The sequence below is a fragment of the Musca domestica genome, unplaced genomic scaffold (assembly GCF_030504385.1).
Source record: "Musca domestica strain aabys unplaced genomic scaffold, Musca_domestica.polishedcontigs.V.1.1 8, whole genome shotgun sequence".
In the NCBI taxonomy this organism is placed as follows: domain Eukaryota; kingdom Metazoa; phylum Arthropoda; class Insecta; order Diptera; family Muscidae; genus Musca; species Musca domestica.
In genome coordinates this window covers 17,338,666-17,358,889 of record NW_026712409.1, presented here as the reverse complement: position 1 = coordinate 17,358,889, position 20,224 = coordinate 17,338,666, and the positions used below count along the sequence as shown (strand labels likewise).

At 31.5% G+C, this 20,224-nt stretch overlaps 1 protein-coding gene across 1 annotated transcript in view; it reads right to left on the bottom strand.

Moving 5' to 3' along the window:
• LOC131806593 (uncharacterized) overlaps nucleotides 1-20,224 on the bottom strand; it is a 360,173-nt gene that overhangs the window by 33,629 nt on the left and 306,320 nt on the right. The window contains exon 4 of the mRNA XM_059130919.1: nucleotides 11,487-11,573. Coding sequence (XP_058986902.1) covers nucleotides 11,487-11,573 — 87 coding nt within the window. The remainder of the gene's footprint in view (nucleotides 1-11,486; nucleotides 11,574-20,224) is intronic.

Sequence of the window (20,224 nt, the reverse complement as noted above, 5' to 3'; positions counted from 1 at the left end):
TGCCTTTACTTTAGCCATAATTTTTTGGTGATGAGGAGGAGGGCAGGGACCATTTTTTCTGTTTAAATATTTTTGCTCATATTCCCAGGGAATGTGCCACAAAACTATGGAAGTGTTTATTGAGTCCTCTGGCATAAGATGGAGGATATTATTATTATATTATTATTATTATTATCCACATTCAGAGGTCTGTTGGTCCTTGAAAATCTTTTTTTTAATACACGTTTGGAGGTCTGTTTGTTATTGAAAAAAAAAAAATATTCCTTAAAACTCTCATAATCCTTTAAAAATATTTTTTAAAAATCCACCTTTAGAGGTCTGTTAATCCTCCAAAAATTATTATTTAAAAATCCACGTTTAGAGGTCGGTTAATCCTCCAAAAATATTTCTTAAAAATCCACGTTTAGAGGTCTGTTAATCCTTCAAAAAATATTTTTTAAAAATCCACGTATAGAGGTCTGTTAATCCTTCAAAGAATATTTTTTAAAAATCCACGTTCAGAGGTCTGTTAATCCTTCAAAAAATATTTTTTAAAAATCCACGTATGGAGGTCTGTTAATCCTTCAAAGAATATTTTTTAAAAATCCACGTTCAGAGGTCTGTTAATCCTTCAAAAATTATTTTTTAAAAATCAACGTTCAGAGGTCTGTTAATCCTTTAAAAATATTTTTTTAAAAATCCACGCCAAAAAATATTTTTTTAAAAATCCACGTTTAGAGGTTTGTTAATCCTTCAAAAAATATTTTTTAAAAATCCACGTTTAGAGGTTTGTTAATCCTTCAAAAAATATTTTTTAAAAATCCACGTTTAAAGGTCTGTTAATCCTTCAAAAAATATTTTTTTAAAAATCCACGTTTAGAGGTTTGTTAATCCTTCAAAAAATATTTTTTAAAAATCCACGTTTAGAGGTTTGTTAATCCTTCAAAAAATATTTTTTAAAAATCCACGTTTAAAGGTCTGTTAATCCTTCAAAAAATATTTTTTTAAAAATCCACGTTTAGAGGTTTGTTAATCCTTCAAAAAATATTTTTTAAAAATCCACGTTTAGAGGTTTGTTAATCCTTCAAAAAATATTTTTTAAAAATCCACGTTTAAAGGTCTGTTAATCCTTCAAAAAATATTTTTTTAAAAATCCACGTTTAGAGGTTTGTTAATCCTTCAAAAAATATTTTTTAAAAATCCACGTTTAGAGGTTTGTTAATCCTTCAAAAAATATTTTTTAAAAATCCACGTTTAGAGGTTTGTTAATCCTTCAAAAAATATTTTTTTAAAAATCCACGCCAAAAAATATTTTTTTAAAAATCCACGTTTAGAGGTTTGTTAATCCTTCAAAAAATATTTTTTTAAAAATCCACGCCAAAAAATATTTTTTTAAAAATCCACGTTTAGAGGTTTGTTAATCCTTCAAAAAATATTTTTTTAAAAATCCACGCCAAAAAATATTTTTTTAAAAATCCACGTTTAGAGGTTTGTTAATCCTTCAAAAAATATTTTTTTAAAAATCCACGTTTAGAGGTTTGTTAATCCTTCAAAAAATATTTTTTTAAAAATCCACGCCAAAAAATATTTTTTTAAAAATCCACGTTTAGAGGTTTGTTAATCCTTCAAAAAATATTTTTTAAAAATCCACGTTTAGAGGTCTGTTAATCCTTCAAAAAACGTTTTCTAAAAATCCACATTTAGAGGTCTGTTAATCCTTCATAAAATATTTTTTAAAAATCCACGTTTAGAGGTCTGTTAATCTCTCCAAAAATATTTTTTAAAAATCCACTTTTGAGGTCTTTTAATCCTTCAAAAATATATTTGAAAAGCCCACGTTTAGAGGTCTGTTGGTACTTGAAAAAAAAAAAATTTTAGATCTACGTTTAGAGGTCTGTTGGCCCTTAAAAAAATATTTTTTAAATCCACGTTTGAAGGTCTGTTGGTCCTTGAAGCAACATTTTTCAAAAATCCACGTTTAGAGTTCTGTGGTCCTTGAAAAAAATCTTTTTTAAAAATCCACGTTTAGAGATCTTTTGGTCCTTAAAAAAATATTTTTAAATCCACGTTTGAAGGTCTGTTGGTCCTTGAAAAAACTGTTTTTAGAGTTTTGTTAGTCTTGATTTTTTTAAATCCTTTTCGAGGTCTATTGATCCTTGAAATATTTTTTTAATCCAAACTAATTAAATTTAAAACACTCCAAGATGCGAAAAAACTCAATATTTTAGGAGTTATGGGCAAAATAAACGTTAAAAATAAATTAAAACAATAATTTCTACCACAATAAGTATGAGTAATGAGAATACATTTCATGCAGCCAAGTGAAGTTTTCTAGCATTCCTTTCCACCAGCCGACATGCCACCACCACATTGTTGCACAAACATATGTTTGAACATCGACTTCTGCACCTCGAGGAGGTTTGATGTTATCAAATGTGGTTATCATAGCTTCTTCTTCGGCTGTTGTGTTTTTTACGGTTACGGTTATTTGTTTTGCAGACCTAACTATGTTTATGTGTGTGTGTGTCGTTATGTTTATCTCCCGATTGTTATGTTTGCAAGTGTTGTAAGTTGTAATTCTGTGTTTTTTTTTTGTGAAAAATTTAATTTAAAGACATTTAAAGTATGAAAGTAATTCTACACCATGCGAATCATGAATTTGTTATAAAACCACAAACTCAAACCCATACCCATGCATTGAGGCAGGCAACAAAAACGAAGCAATTGCCAACCACAGCAAAAACAATGATGGAGCCTCAACTACTTACATGTTTGTATGTCTGTAAGAATGTATATATTAAATGTTCTTCGCTTCAGACACATCTGAATGTAGACATTGTTCGAACAGAACATTTAATGTTGTTGCCTCAATTCATCCATCCATCCATCCATTGAGCCACATAAGCCGCGCCATCCAGGCAACCATTGTTCGTCGGACTCTTCTCTCTGACAGCCACCTAACTTCCATATTTAAGGCTTGAATAAGAAATGGTGGATAAAAAACAGCAAAATCTCTTCGAAAAAAAAAACTTGCAACAATAATAATTGCACAAATATTTGCAGCTCGTTTTTTCGCATAGATTCTGGTGGAAGGTTTTATATGTAGGTACCCTACAGTATCGGGAGGGCAATAGTAAGTCTGTAATTCATTTGTAATGATTTCTCACAAATTCCTACGGTCCTTGAAAAGCATTCATATGAAACATGGTTGTGGTCAAATGGTCCTAGAAAAAACTACTCCTAAAATATTTTTAAATCTCTTGATCAAATGGCTATTTAAAAATGTTCAAAAAAAAAAATAGGATTGATAGGAACATGTTTTTGAAAAATTCCCTTCTTCTGTTAGGTCTTGAAAAAAGTTTCTTTAAAATTCCAAATTTGGAGATCCGTTGGTTCCTAAAACAAATATTCCTTAAAACTCTACGTTTGGAACTCTTTAAAATTCTCTATTATTGGCCTGGTGGTCCTTGAAAAAATATTGATAAAAATTTCAAGTTAGGAGGTCTGTACTATAAAAATCTACATTTGGATGACTGTTAATCCTTTAATACATTTTTTAAAACCCACGTTTTAAAGGTCTGCTGTTTCTTGAAAAAAATCTTTTTTGGAGCTCTTGTGGTCCTTGAAAAAAATTCTTTTAAAAATCGACGTTTGGAGGTCTTGAGGTCCTTGAAAAAATTTCTTTTAAAAATCGACGTTTGAAGGTGCTGTGGTCCTTGAAAAAATTTCATTTAAAAATCCACGTTTGAAGGTGCTGTGGTCCTTGAAAAAATTTCATTTAAAAATCCACGTTTGAAGGTGCTGTGGTCCTTGAAAAAATTTCATTTAAAAATCCACGTTTGAAGTTGCTGTGGTCCTTGAAAATTTTTCATTTAAAAATCCACGTTTGAAGGTGCTGTGGTCCTTGAAAAAATTTCATTTAAAAATACACGTTTGAAGGTGCTGTGGTCCTTGAAAAAATTTCATTTAAAAATCCACGTTTGAAGATGCTGTGGTCCTTGAAAAAATGTTGTGGTCCTTGAAAAAATATTGTGGTCCTTGAAAATTTTTTTTTACAAAATCCACGTTTGGAGGACTTGTGGTCCTTGAAAAAATTTCATTTAAAAATCCACGTCTGAAGATGTTGTGGTCCTTGAAAAAATTTCTTTTAAAAATAAACGTTTGGAGGACTTGTGGTCCTTGATTTTTTTTTTTTAAATCTACATTTGGAGGTAGGTTAGTCCTTGAAAAAATCTTTTTTTTTTTAAATCCACGTTTAAATGACTGCTAGTTCTTGAAAAAAAAAAACTTTTTTTAAATCCACGTTTAAATGACTGCTAGTTCTTGAAAAAAAAAAAACTTTTTTTAAATCCACGTTTGAAGGACTGCTAGTCCTTGAAAAAATCTTTTTTCTTTAAATTCACGATTGCAGCTCTATTGGTTCTTGAAAACAATTCTTTTTAAAAGCTTACGTTTGAAGGTCCTTTGGTTCTTAAAAAAATCTTTTTCAATAAATCCACTTTTAGACCTCCAAAAAATATTCCTATAACTCCGATGTTTAGACGTCTTTAAAAGTCCTCTATTATTGTTTATTAAAATAGAAATAATAGAAATAATTTTTTAAAAATCCAAGTTAAATAGACCATTTAATCCTTGAAAAATATTCTTTAAAAATCCAGGATAACTGGTCTGCTGGCATTTGAAAAATATTCTCTAAAATCCACTTTTCGTTGGCTTTTGAAATACATTTTTTTAATTTCTCGGTTATTGGTCTGGTAGGACTGGAAAGTTTATTTTTAAAAATCCAAGATTTTTGATCGTAGAAAAACATTCTTAAAACACCAGATATTACTGGAAAAAAGATTGTGGGGGTATATTTAAATGCCTTTATCATACCGTGTCCTCTAGGTTATTCTAAGTTATAATATCATGCCTATGTTCTGCAACTGATATTTGCAGTGTGTTTGCAATTCGTCCCCACTAAACCATCTCAATTTCCCACTTTGGTTTTCCTATCTGTTCTGTTCTTTTTTTTTTTGCTTCAGCTACTGCCATTTGTATTTCGTTGAGCATATCTCTTGTTTGTCTCCTGTACTTGGCTGTGCTATCTTCATCTGTTCTACACAGAGAAGCCGACGGACAGACCGACAGACGGACCGGCCAACCAACCAAGCGACATCGTCAACGGCGACAGCTTTCGTATGTACAGCATGATTATTAGAAAATATTTTAACTGATTGCTAAGTAAGGCATGAACAAATGGCAGCAAAAAGGAACTTCTCTCAGCCTTTACCTTTCCAAGATTAAATATGGAATGTTCTGACATGGCACCTGATAGCCGGGAAAATTAAAAAGCTGCAACGGAGAAGAAAACGAAGCAGAAGTAGTAGTAACCTGATGGTGTTGTTGGTATGTTTTTATCGTCTTCATTCATCCTTCGTGCCAAGTGCCATTAACTCATCATCGTCGCCATCCTCAACAACAGCTGAACATCAGCGACAGCAGATGCAGTCAAGGATTTGATGATGGAATTAACAAAATCCACGAAGCATAGAATAAAATTGTTACATTGTTTTGTTGAGAATGTAGAAATATATGTGTGTGTATTTCTTAGGGATAGAATACACAGAAAAAACTTATATACAAAATTATTTTAAACAGTCCCAATAGACCCTAAAGTGAGTTGGGCAGGGCGAAGAGCTGTAATTGGGGTTTAAACTGTTAGCAATACTGTTTCTATGGAAAATCATATACTCTGATATATATGTATAGATACCCTCCCAAAGCTCGTCTATACATACAGGTCTTGAGCTGATGATCCTTTAAAAAAAATTCACGATTATTGAAATGATGATCCTTGAAACAATATTTCTTAAAAAGTCCACGATTATTGAAATGATGATCCTTGAAAAAATATTTCTTAAAAAGTCCACGATTATTGAAATGATGATCCTTTGAAAAAATATTTCTTAAAAAGTCCACGATTATTGAAATGATGATCCTTGAAAAAACATTTCTTAAAAAGTCCACGATTATTGAAATGATGATCCTTTGAAAAAATATTTCTTAAAAAGTCCACGATTATTGAAATGATGATCCTTGAAAAATTATTTCTTAAAAAGTCCACGATTATTGAAATGATGATCCTTGAAAAAATATTTCTGAAAAAGTCCACGATTATTGAAATGATGATCCTTTGAAAAAATATTTCTTAAAAAGTCCACGATTATTGAAATGATGATCCTTGAAAATATATTTCATAAAAAGTCCACGATTATTGAAATGATGATCCTTGAAAAAATATTTCTTAAAAAGTCCACGATTATTGAAATGATGATCCTTTGAAAAAATATTTTTTAAAAAGTCCACGATTATTGAAATGATGATCCTTGAAAAAATATTTCTTAAAAAATCCACGATTATTAAAATGATGATCCTCGAAAAAATATTTCTTAAAAAATCCACGATTATTAAAATGATTGAAAAAATATTTCTTAAAAAATCCACGATTATTAAAATGATGATCCTTGAAAAAATATTTCTTAAAAAATCCACGATTATTAAAATGATGATCCTTGAAAAATTATTTTTAAAAAAATCTACGATTATTGGCCTGATAATCCTTAAAAAATATTCTTCAAAAATCAACGATTATTGGTCTCATGATCCTTGAAAAATTATTCTTAAAAAATCCACGATTATTGGTCTGATGATCCTTGTAAAATTATGTTTAAAAAATCCACGATTGTTGGTATGATAATCCTTGAAAAATGATTCTTAAAAAATCTATGATTATTGGTCTCATAATCCTTAAAAAAGGATTCTTCAAAAGTCACGGTCTGATGATCCTTGAAAAATTATTTTTAAAAAATCCACGATTGTTGGTCTGATAATCCTTGAAACAATAATTGTTAAAAAATCCACGATTATGAAAATGATGATCCTTGAAAAAATATTCTTGAAATATTCACGAATAGTGATCTGATGATCCTTGAAAAATTATTCTTAAAAAATCTACGATTATTGGTCTGATGATCCTTGAAAAATTATTCTTAAAAAATCCACGATTATTGGTTATGATCCTTGAAAAATTAAAAATCTATTATGATTGGTCTGATTATCCTTGAAAAAATTTAAAATCTATGATTATTGGTATGATGATCCTTGAAACATGTTTCATAAAAACACAACGACTATTAGTCTGATGAAAATTTTTTTTATAAAAAGCCCACGACTATTGGCTTGATGATTCTTGAAAAAATATTTAAAAAAAATCCACGATTATTGATCTGATGATCCTTGAAAAATTATTCCTTAAAAATCCACTATTATTGGTCCGATGATCCTTGAAAAATAATTTAAAAAAAATCACGATTATTGGTCTGATGAAAATTATTCCTAAAAATCCACGATTATTGGTCTGATGACCCTTGAAAAATAACTTTAAATAATCTACTATCATTAATCCACGATAACTAAAATTTTCAAATATTCATTAAAAAATTCACGTCTACAGCCTTCAATAAAAATATTCTTAAAAATATTCAACTTTAACGTCTCAAATTTTTAAAAAAAATATATTCAAAGGTCCTGACAAACGTTTTCATTAAATCCTCGAACAAATATTCCTTAAATTCTAAGTTTGGGGCTTTATATGTCAATAAAAAATATTCTTAAAATTTACGTTTATAGGTCCTGGAAGAAAAATCCTCTTTCGAAGCCTTCAAAAAAAAAAAAAAAAACTATTCTCAAAATTCGATAGCCCTTTAGACTGTAAGACTAATGTAGCCACAAACATCCTAAAATAGTTCATTAAGAATCCGCGTTTTAGCGCTAGAAGTCCTTAAACAAATATTGAGCTAAAATCCACGTTGAAGATCCTGAAAACAGTATTTAAAAGAATCCACGGTCCTAAAGATTCTGAAAACAGTAAAAAATCCAGGTTTAAAGAATCTGTATTTAGAAAAAATGCAGGTTTATAGGTTTTGAAGATCCGGGCTATACCCTCCACCATTTGGAACAAATTTGACAATTTGCAAAAAAATAAAAATGGACCTGCACAGACAATCTTCTGTCTTAGGCTGTAGTATCTATTACGAACTTCAAATACCAAATTTGAAACAATGCCAGTGAATAATGTAGCTTAAATCGCCAAAATACCGAAAATAGGGAGGTGTCACTAAATAGGGGCTATACCAAAACATGGACCCACAGGGTCCATTTTCAATACCAAAAGTTCTGCAGATATAATATACATTTGAGAAAAATTTTATCAACCTACTTCATTTCTTTCGGAAGCTAAAGTGATTTCCACAAACAGACAGGCGGACGGATATCGCTAAATCTAAAATGTATGTTTTTCGAGGTGTTACAAAACGGAATGACAAACTTAATATACCCTCCATACTATGGTGGACGGTATAAAAATCCACGTTTATAGGTTCTGAAGATCCTGAACATTAATAGGTACTGAAGATCCTGAACGTTGAAAGGTACTGAAGATCCTGAACGTTATTAGGTACTGAAGATCCTGAAAATAGTATTTCAAAAATCCACGTTAATAGGTCCTGAAGATCCAGAAAATTGTATTTAAAAAATCCACTTTAATAGGTCCTGAACGTTAGTAGGTCTTAAAGATCCGAAAAGCAGTATATAAAAAAATCCACGTTTATAGGGCCTGAAGATCCTGCCAGTATTTAAATAAATTCACGTTTAATGGTCCTGAAGATCTTGAAAACGGTATTTAAAGAAATCCACGTTATAGGTTTAGAAGATCCTGAAAACAATATTAAAAATATCCAAGTTTGTAGCCCTAAAAGTCCTAGGAAATAATGATTAAAATCAATTTTTACGGTCCTAAAGATCCTTCGAAAAATATTCTGAAAAAATCTAACTTTGTCGCCACGAAGTTCCTGCAAACGTCCTCTTATAAAATCCATGTTTTTAGACATAAATAGCGCTAAATGTCCTGGAAACAATATTCTTTAAAAACCAAGTTTGAAGCTATAAAGGACTTGAAAAAAAGTAAAAACATAAGAAAAAGTCCTGAAGATCCTGAAAACAGAATTTAAAAAATTCACGTTTATAGGTCCTGAAAATCCTGAAAACAGTATTCAAAAAAATCAACGTTTATACAACCTTAAATTCCTGAAAACAGTATTTAAAAAATTCACGTTTATAGGTCCTGAAAATCCTGAAAACAGTGTTTAAAAAAAATCCACGTTTATAGGCCCTAAAGATCCTGAAAGCAGAATTTAAAAAAATCCACGTTTATGGGTCCTGAAGATCCTGAACGTTAATAGTATTAACAGTATTACATTTTATAAAAAATCCACTTTTATAGGTCCTGAAGATTCTGAAAACAGTATTTAAAAAAAACACATGTATAGGTCCTGAAGATCCTGAAAACAGTATTTAAAAAGTCAACGTTTATACGTCCTTAAAGTCCTGAAAAAAGTATTAAAAAAATCCAATTTTCTAGTTTCTGAAGATTTTAAAAACTATATTTTGGCGGTCCTAAAGACTCTGCGAAAAATATTCTTAAAAAAATCCAAGTTTGTTGCCCCAAAGTTCCTGCATCCTCTTATAAAATCCAAATGTCCTGGAAACAATATTCATTAAAAACCAAGTTTGAAGCTATAAATGACTTGAAAAAAAGTAAAAACATAAGAAAAAATTCCTGAAGATCGTGAAAAGAGAATTTTAAAAAATCCACGTTTATAGGTTCTGAAAATAGTATTTAAAAAAGTCAACGCTTATACAACCTTAAAATTCTGAAAACAGTATTTAAAAAAAGTCAACTCTTATACGACCTTAAAATCCTGAAAACATTATTTAAAAAATCCACGTTTATGGGTACTGAAAACAGTATTTAAAAATCCAAGATTTTAGCTCTTGAAAACAGATTTTTCCGTTTAAAAGTCCTGAAAACAATATATAAAAAAATCCTAGTTTGTAGCCCTAAAAGTTCTGGAGAAATATTGATTAAAAATTCACTTTTACGGTCTTAAAGATCCTTTGCAAAATATTCTAAAAAAATTCAAGTCGTTAGACCTAACAAAGGACTTGAAAAAATATTCTTAAAAATCTACGTTTGATGCCTAAAATGCCCATGAGGACTTTTCTTAAAAAACCACATATGTAGCCTTAAAGATCATTGAAACTTATTTAATTAAAATCCAAATAAAGGTCCTTCAAAAATATTCATAAAAAGTCCACTTGTATGAATGGGAAAATCCACGTTTTTGTCCTTAAATGTTCTTCATAATTGCTTTTTAAAAAATATATTTGTAGCCTTTGAGGTCCTTTAGAAAATATTCCTTAAATTCCAAATTTGTAGCCCCAAATTCCCTAAGAACAGTTTTTAAAATATCTATATTTGTATTCTTAAAGGTCGATAAAATTCATATTTTTACAAAATTTATGCAGAGGATTCAAATTCTGACTCCTTCCACGGGTTCGAAATAAAAAAAAACAACTTCCTGTAATCAAGTATTCTATTCTTCACAAAAACGTATGAATTGTTCAGTATTTTAAACCGAATTAGTGATTAAGCCAGAAATGCCATTCAAAACTATTTCAGGGGGAGCCAACTTGCCATCCTAAAACTAATCTAATGTACAATATTTTTTTAACGAATGTGTGAATTTCAGTTTAAATCTACACCTTTAACCCGATCCCCATTTTTCTGTAAAACACATGTTATCCCAAAGCTATAGCGCGTTAAACCCCAAAACAACTACATGTCAAGCTGTAAAAAACTTACTATTCAAAATAAGAAACTTTCCCCCTCCGTCCCTTGGTGAACATCACCCTGGCAACAACTTGAGTTCAAAAGGAAAATCTCACAACAGTGTTGTTGTTGTTGTCGTCATTTCTTTTTTTTTTAATCCCTGTCCGTCAAAAAAGACAACAAATCCTGTTTTCTCGTTTTTCATTCTTCGGTGCATCTGTAATTTGCGAGAATTACCAGCAGCAACGGCCAACGACGAACTGAAGGGCATTGGCAATGGCAACACCAGTGCTTGCCATCAACCAATACGCTTTGATTTGTCAGTCAAGTGATAAGGGTTCGCCAAGGAAGAGCATGGGAAGAGGGGAAAAAAAGGATACTAAGAAAGAAAAAAATCAAATAAATATGGAAACAAACAACTCACTGAACTGAAACGCAACAAAAATAAATTGAAAAAAATCGAAATCAGATGATGAGGAGGTGGAGGAGAAGGATGGCTAGAGAAGGAGAAAAAAGAATAAAACTTACGATAAAATATAATTGGCATAATCCCCATGAAATCTCTTTATTTTTTTTCTTTTACTTCAGACCTGCCATGGTTTCTTTTAGCAAAACCCATCACCCTCCCCCCCCCCTTTTCGGGGAAAACATATTTTTTCATTCACTCGTTGTTACATTGCGTATCGAAATGTTCTTCTTAACTTGAAACCCAGTGATATATGAAACTTTGTGTCGTTGTTATTGTTGTTGTGGAATTTTTAAAGGTGAAATCAAAGAAAGTCACATATTTACTTACCGAAGCGAATGTTGAGCAAATGGTTGCAAATGTAACAGCTTCATTGGAAAAGTTGTTTTGCGATTCGAATAGCACAGAGGAGAATTCCTGTAATGAGAGTTTATGGCAAAGAATTATGTTTCAGGATTTTACGGAAAAATCGGCATTGGGTTGAATAAATTATTGGCAAAAAGTACAAAAAAGGATTATAGGTCAGATTGTCCTTAAAACCCATCCTAAAAATACAAGGTTAAAAATTAGGTTGTCCTTGAAACATGTCCTGAGAAGTCAACGATTATAGGTCAGGCTTTCCTAGAAAAAAATATATTTAAAAAATGTCAGTTTACAGGTCGGATTGTCCTTGAAAAGGTGTCCTTAAAAATCAAACTTGAGAAATCATGTTAGCCTTGATCAAACATACTTAACATTAATATTATTCGCCATTAATCAAAAAAAAAAAAAAAAAAAAAAAAACTTTTTAAACAAATCAAAGATTATAGGTCAGGTTGTCCTTTAAAAATATCCTTCAATATGCAAGATTATTAACATTGTGTTAAAAGGACACATTTGAAGCACGTTTTTAACCTTAGATTTTCTTTAAAAATATTAAAAAAAAACTCCCACGATTATGGCATTAAAAATCCTTCAAAACGTATTCTTAAAAAGTCCTGGTTTGTTGCCTTGTTAGTTTTTAGATAGTTAATTTTTAGCCTTAATTATCATCCAAACATATCCTTAAAAAACCAGGCTTTACCTTAATTTATAACCTTCAAAATTATTCTTAGAAAAATCACTACGTGTAGCCTAATGGGGCTTCAAGAAATATTTTATAAAAATCAAGTTCGCAGTCTCATTTAAAAAATACACATTTTTAGAGCCTTGAAGGTGCTCGAAAGAATGTTTCAAATACTCCTGAAAGGTTCGAAGGTCCTAAAAAAGTATTATTTAAAAAATTATAGTTTGTATCCTTGAAGGTCCCTAAAAAAATGTTTTTAGAAACCAATAAAGATCCTTATAAATATTTTTTTTAAAAAATCAATATTTACGGTCTCAAAAGTCCTTAAAAATTTGAAAATCCTTAAGGGTTCTTAAAAAAATGTCTTAAAAAGCAATCAATCAAAATTTAAGAATACAAGTTTGTATCCTTGAACATCTTCAAAATATATTCGTTAAAAAATCGACGTTTGTATCCTAAGAGGTACTTACAAATATTCTTTGAATCCCCATTTGTATCCTTGAAGGTCTTTAGAAATTTTCTTTGAATCTACTTTTGTATCCTTAAAAATCCTTGAAGATCCTTACAAATATATTTTAAAAAATACCCGTTTGTTCAAAAATGTTTCTAACACTACTAAAAGGTTTGAATATCCTAAAAAGTATTATTTATAAAATTATGACTAGTATCCTTGATAGTCCTGGATATATTGTTTTTAGAAATCATTAAAGATCCGTAAAGATGTATATTTTAAGAAAAAAGGTTTGCGGCCTCAATGGTCTTATAAAAATAGAAAATCCTTAAAGGTCCTTAAAAATCAACAATCTTGGTCTTAAAGAACAAAAATTCTTTGAAAAATCTAAGTTTATAACCTTAAATATCCTCAAAAAATATTTTTTATAAAACTCACTTTTGTATCCTTGAAGGTTATATATTGTTAAAAACCCTATGCTTGTATCCTTAAAGGTCCTTAAAAAATTCTATAAAAAGTCCACATTTGTATTCCTAAAGTTGCTTAAAAAATATTTTTTAAAAAACCTTAGTATCCTTAAAGGTTCTTTCAAACTTAATCTTTAAAGAACCACTTCCGCATCCTAAAAGGTCCTTAAAAAATATTTTTTATTTTTAACTTTTGCGGCCTCAAAGTACCTTTAAAAGATTAAAAAATTCAAAAGGTCCTTAAAAATAATGTCTAAAGCATCAACAATCAAAATTAAAGAATCCAAGTTTATATCCTTAAACATCTTCAAAATATATTCGTTAAAAGATCCACATGTGTATTCTTGGAGGTCTTTACAAACATTCTTTGAAACCACGTTTGTATCCCCAGATGTCCTTACAAACATTCTTTGAATCTACCTTTGTATCTTTAAAAATCCTTGAAGGTCCTTATAAATATGTTTTAAAAAGTAAACGTTTGTAGCCTAAAAGGTCCTCAAAAATGTTTCTAAAACTCCCAAAAGGTTTGAAGGTCCTAAAAAGTATTATTTAAAAAATTATGGTTAGTATCCTTGAAGGTCCTGGATATATTGGTTATAGAAATCATTAAAGATCCGTAAAAAAATACATATTAAGAAATAAATGAATTTTCAACGGTGTTAAAAAATGTAAAAAGGTCCTTAAAAATATTGTCTAAAAATCAACGATCGTGGTCTTAAAGAACCTTCAAAAATTCTTGAAAAAACGAGTTTATATCCTTAAACATCCCCAAAAAAAAGTTATTTTAAAATACACGATTGTATCCCTAAATGTTTAAAATTATAAAAAAAGTCTATGCTTGTATCCTTAAAGGTCCTTGAAAAATATTCTTTAAAAAATCCAAGTTTGTATTATTAAAAGTGCTTGAAAAAATGTTATTTAAAAAAAAAAAACTTTGTATCCTTAAAGGTCCTTGGAAAATTAATATTTAAAAAACCACTTCCGCATCCCAAAGGGCCCTTAAAATATTCTTAAAAAAAAAACTTTCGTATCTTTAAAGGGGCTTGAAAAAAATATTTTTAAAAAAAATATTTCCGCAACCTACAAGGTCCTTAAAAAATATACCTTGAAAATATCTATTTTTAAAATTATCCTTGAAAATTATTTTTTTTTAAATCCACGTTTTTATCATTAATGGTCCTAAAAAATATTCCTTAGGAAATTCACGTTTGTGTCCTTAAAGGTCCTTAAATATTTTCTTTAATAAATTAAGATCCAAGGCCCGTAAAAATATTCTTAAAAAAATCATGCGCGGTTGTAGTCTTAAAGTTTCCTGAAAAATATTCTTTAAAAATTCACGTTTGTGACCTTAAAGGTCGTTGAAAAAAATATCTTTAACACTTCCACGATTATAGCCCTAAAGGTCTTTAAAAAATATTAAAAAATTCACGTTTGTGTCCTCAAAAGTTCTTGAACAATATTCTTTAAAAAGTACTCGTTTGTAGTCCTTAAAAATAATATTTAAAAAATCCACGATTGTAGCATTGAAGGACCTTGAAAAGTATTTTTAAAAAAATCAATTTTTGTTTTAGGGTCCTATTTAAGATATCCATATATTTGGCCCTAAAGATTCTAGAAAATGTTAAAAAATGCATGTTTGTAGCTTTAAAGGTCTTTCCCAAGAATTCACATTTGTATCCTTAAAAATATTCTTTAAAAGATTCATGTTTGTGGCCCTAAATGTCCTTGAAAAATATTTTTAAAAAATCAATCCAAAAAACTCATGACCTAAAAAGTCCTTCGAAAATCCATATTTATGACCTTAAATGTCCTTGATAAATAGTCTTTAAAACTCCAAGTATATATCCTTAGGGCCCTTAAAAATATTTTTTGAAAAATTCATGTTTGTGTTCTTAGAGGTCCTCAGAAAATATTTTTTAAGGAATCCACGAGTGTATCCTTAAAGATCCTAAAAAAAATTAATAATCCTTAAAGGTCATTAAAAATATTCATAAATAAAAACTAATTTATAAAAAAACTTCAAAGTTCTATACAAATATTTAAAACATACATACATTTGAAGCCTTAAAGGTCCTTGCAGAAGCGATATTAAAGAGTCCATGTTTATAACCTTAACCTTAATAAATTGAAATTAAAGTTTAAATTAAAAAATAAAAAAAAACTTACAAAAAACCTCATCTCTTTGGTCCCCCACAAGGTTAGAAAAGCCATGGATTCGAGGAGATTCCAGGCAAGTGTCGATCTATGTCCGCACACAACGTTATGGGATAATGTTGGTCAGTCAGTTTGTTGGTTGGGTCCCAGTGGTGAACACACAGATGCAAAATTAAAAAAAAACCAGAAAACATGAAGCCAGCAACCAAAGGAGCAACAGCAACGGCAGCAGCAACATGTCACAGTGTGATAACTTTGACAATCGAAGGGGCACACATATATACATACACACATATATATATATTCCATGACACACTTGGACGAACATGGGCTAACACACCTGAACTTCACCGTGATGTGTGTTTGTTTGTTTGCCTCAAACCAAAACATGGATGGGCAACGAAGACCAAATGCATGCAAGGACAGACAACAATGCAAAAAAAAACAACAACAACAAAAACAAAAAACAACAACAACTCCCAGTACTAAAAGATAAACGATTGGACCAAAGGGAAAGTCCAACGAAAAAAAAGAAAAAACAACGACGGCGAACGAATGGTCAGCAAACATGGACGACAGACAATGGTTGGAAGGACAAACAAAACACAACATCCGCACATACACACAACTACTTACATACATTCGTACATATATTAAATGCATAATATTGTTTTTGTTGTTGGTGTGTGTGTGTGTGTGCGTTTATTGTTGGTAACATCATCATGTTCGTTGTGTTGTCGTCATTGTCATGACGTTTTGTATGGATGTTGCGTCAATAGCTATTTGATGTGAATGTTCGTTCGTTCATCCGTCCGTCCATTCGTTAGCCTATGTGCTTGTGCGTCGATGTGTGTTGCCTGCGTACAATTGCTGTTGTTGCATTTTATGCCATGGTTCCAAAAACTGCAACCGCATTACATTGTATACAATGTTGTGTTGAGTGTTGTTGTACTTCTTGTTGTTTTTGTGGATGTTGTTGTTGTTGTTAACTATGAATGATTTTTAAAATGCTTCCTTATTCTATGGCATGAGCGTGGCAAGTGATGGGATATACAAATATATTTCCAACAAAGTTTAGAAGAAGGGGGTTGATTTTGAAGATGATATGAAATGTATACAACATCCATAGTTTCAAAATCATCTGGGTGAAAGGGAAACTACCAGAACAAGCGTTACGGATCTGATAGCTTAAATTTCAGGCATGGTTAGAATTTAAGTAGCAATTTTGTAAAATTAATGGTTTGGTGTAAAAATTACGGTTTAAATCAAAACATAGTCCCAAAAATCCGATTGTAGCCCGTCCCTACAAAAATATTCTTCAGAAATACAGGGTGAGATAAAAAACTACAATAAAGTCTAACGCCATATTTTTAACATTTTTTTTAATTTTCAGCTGAAAATGTGCAGCTTCGATTGGCCACCAGAGTTAATGCCTCATGCCGGCCATGATGATGGTATGGGCCGCCATAACAGCTGATGGGCGCTCTCTGCTCGTATTAATAGACCGTGGCATCAGAATAAATGCCGAATATTATCGCGAAAATATTCTGGAGGTTGTATTTAACCATTGGGCAAGCAACCATTTTGGCCGCTGACCTTGGACATTCCAACAGGACTCAGGACCATCGCACTCAGCACGCACCACCCAAGAATGGTTACAAAATGAGGTTGCTCGCTTCATTTCCAGCGCACAATGTCCACCAAAATCTTCGGATACCAATCCGTTCGACTATTGTGTCTGGAGTATTTTGGAAAGCAAGGTTGGCACTAAAAAATACCAAAGTGTCGATCACCTCAAGCAAGGGCTTCGATGGGAATGGACCGAAATACCGCAGAGCAACAGTTTCATTGGCCGTTTGAAGGCCATAATTTGTGCCAAAGGTGACCAATTCGAACAAATCTAAACTTATTCTAAAATTTGATGTTACGGCGTTTGACTTTGTTGCAGTTTTTTTCATCTCACCCTGTATTTAAAAATGGTCCTTGAGACAAATTGTTCTCAAAACCAATAGATTGTCCTGTTAAAGTATTATTTTAATAGTTTTTTTTGTCGTCGTAAGGGTTTTTAGCGAATATTCGTAAAGGATTCACGTTTGCAGGATTTAAGGACCTTGAATGCATTTTCTTGAAAATCGACTTTTTTGACTTTACTGTCCTTAAGCGGAATCAAAGGAAGACCCTTTGAAAACATATTAAAAATTTAAATAAACAATGGTTTTTAAAATGTGTACGTTTGTATCCTTATGAGTCCTTAAAAAATATTCTTTAAAATTCAAAGTCTATAGTTTTACACTTTCTTAGAAAATATTTTTAAAAATACTCCTTTTCTCAAAGTTTCTTCAAATATTGTACTAAAAGGATTAATTTTGTGTTCAAAAATGCCCTTCAAAAGTATTCTTCCCAATACCCATATTTGAAGTCTTAAAGGTCATCCAAAAATATTGTTAAGGACGCAGTCTCAAAGGTCCTTCCAAAAATTCCCACATTGGCATTTCGGAAGACCCTTCAATAACATGCACAAAAAAAAAAAAAAAAAAAACAAGTAAAAAAGCTGTAAGTTCGGCCGGGCCGAACCCGATCCCACCACCATTTGGGACGAATTCGGCAATTCTCAAAAACAATAAAATCCGTTAAAATTTCTGTTAATATCCTAAAAATACCGAATGTAGCTGTTATATTAGGGTCGACACATGCGAAACTTAAAAAAATCGGTTATAATGTAGATAAAATCATCAAAATACCGAATATCGGGAGGTACCTTTATCAAATACCAAATTTGAAACAATTCCGGTGAATAATGTCGCTAAAATCATGAAAATACCGAATATCGGGAGGTACCGTTATATGAGGGCTATACGAAGACGTGGACCTGCATAGACAATTTTCTGTCTTAGGCTGTAGTATCCATTGTGAACTTCAAATACCAAATTTGAAACAATTCCGGTAAAAAGTGTCGCTAAAATCATCAAAATTACAGAATATCGGGAGGTACCATTATATGGGGGCTATGGGAAGACGTGGACCTGCACAGACAATTTTTTTTTGTCTTAGGCTGCAGTATTCATTATGAACTGCAAACACCAAATTTGAAACAATTCCGGCTATACCAAAACGTGGACCTACATGGCCCATTTCCTGCAGACATAACATACATTTGAGTAAAATTTTATCAATCTACTTCAATTCGTTCGGAAGCTAGAGCGATTTCCACAGACGGACAGACGGCACAGATTTTTATGCTGATCAAGAATATATATATACTTTGTGGGGCCTTACATGTGTATTTCGAGGTGTTACAAACGGGTGGGTATAAAAAATACAGACGTTTATAGTCTTAGGAGTCCTTTAGGATATATTCTAAGGGTGCATGTCCTAAGGTCCATCAAAAATATTTTAACAACTACATCTCATTTTAAGCAATACAAAATATCCTCCACACAATTTTCTGCAATTCCTCCAACTACTCCCATTCAATGTTTTTTTTTTGCGGATCACAACTAACATTGATTCCTCCATCTACTGAAACTTTTGAACAAAAATTTATGCGTTTATTTATTTATGCAGACAAGCTGCCATACATCAACTGTATACATAATAAGTGTATGTACAAATGCATGTACACATACATTGAGGTATACATACATACATACACACAAACATAAATAAATTTATGTGCGCATAAATTTGAAATAATTTGCAATGGATAGAGAAGAGATTGTGCAGATGGATGGATGAGTGTGTTCGTTTAGCTCCCTTCCCCCCTCTTCACAATATGAATTTATTACGGAAGTAGTTTTTTTTTTGGGGGGGGGGGGATTTTAGAATGTGTAACATGCTGGCTAGTGGCTTACAGCACACCCAACCCATGGATTACATACATCTTAACTGGTTAATGGCGAACTCACTCAGATGGGATGGCATGCCTGGTTGACTGACTGACAAACTAACTGAATGACTGAAACTGTCACGTTGCATCAACATTTGTTCGATGCAATGGTCGGTTGGTCGGTCATATGTAACTGATATCCATCTGTAGGTTTCATATAGCTGTGTATGGGTGCGTGTGTGTGTGTGTGTTTTGGCGTTTCCGTTTCTATGGCGATTTGCAAAAAAAAAAAAAGTTAAATGCCAGAGGAGTAAAACTTCACAACACACAATGACAGTAGCTGAAATGTCAGACAACTGATCAAAAATAACACAAAAGGACATAAACCATCATTGAACTCGCAAAGTGACGAGTCGAGTCGAGAGAGGGTGGATGATTATTTTTAGAGTTTATGTTTTATTTGTTCGGAGGGCTATAGATATCCATTTGAAAAAAAAAAAAAAACGATTTCGTTATAAATCTGTTTGTAACTCTTTGACCTTTTTTCAACCTTCGCTCACCCGCTTGTTTGCTTGTCATGGATAAAACACTCAGGCACAGATGATGTCCAAATAGAATGCAGGTAGTGTCAATGGGCCTTTTACACATTGCCCGATTGAGCTATTAATAACTATAATTATTTAGACAAATATTGAGCGGCCTTTTGTAAAGGGATGTAAAGGATACTGCGATTATCAAAACAAGAACATTGAAAGGGCCTTGTTGTTGCCGCTCCGAAGGGATGGAATTGATTTAGATACTAATCGGATCAATTAAACAGGTTTGATGGTGGATAAACAAACAAATACTTTTTTTTATATCAGAACAAGTAAAATTGTATCAGTCGGTTTTGCCGACAGAAGTAGAACTCCAGCCATGACTTATGATTTTTCAAACTGTTGACCCTTTATGGGGAAGGTTCCGAAGCAGTTGACCAATTTGTATTGGACCTAAAGCTGATAAAAATATTACAAGGTGCCAGATTTAGACTATATGGACTACTTCCTATACTTTATATGTGGTATGTGCAAACTTTTGGAAAATGAGGAAATATGCGCGAGGTAACAGATATAGCAGACCGAAGCA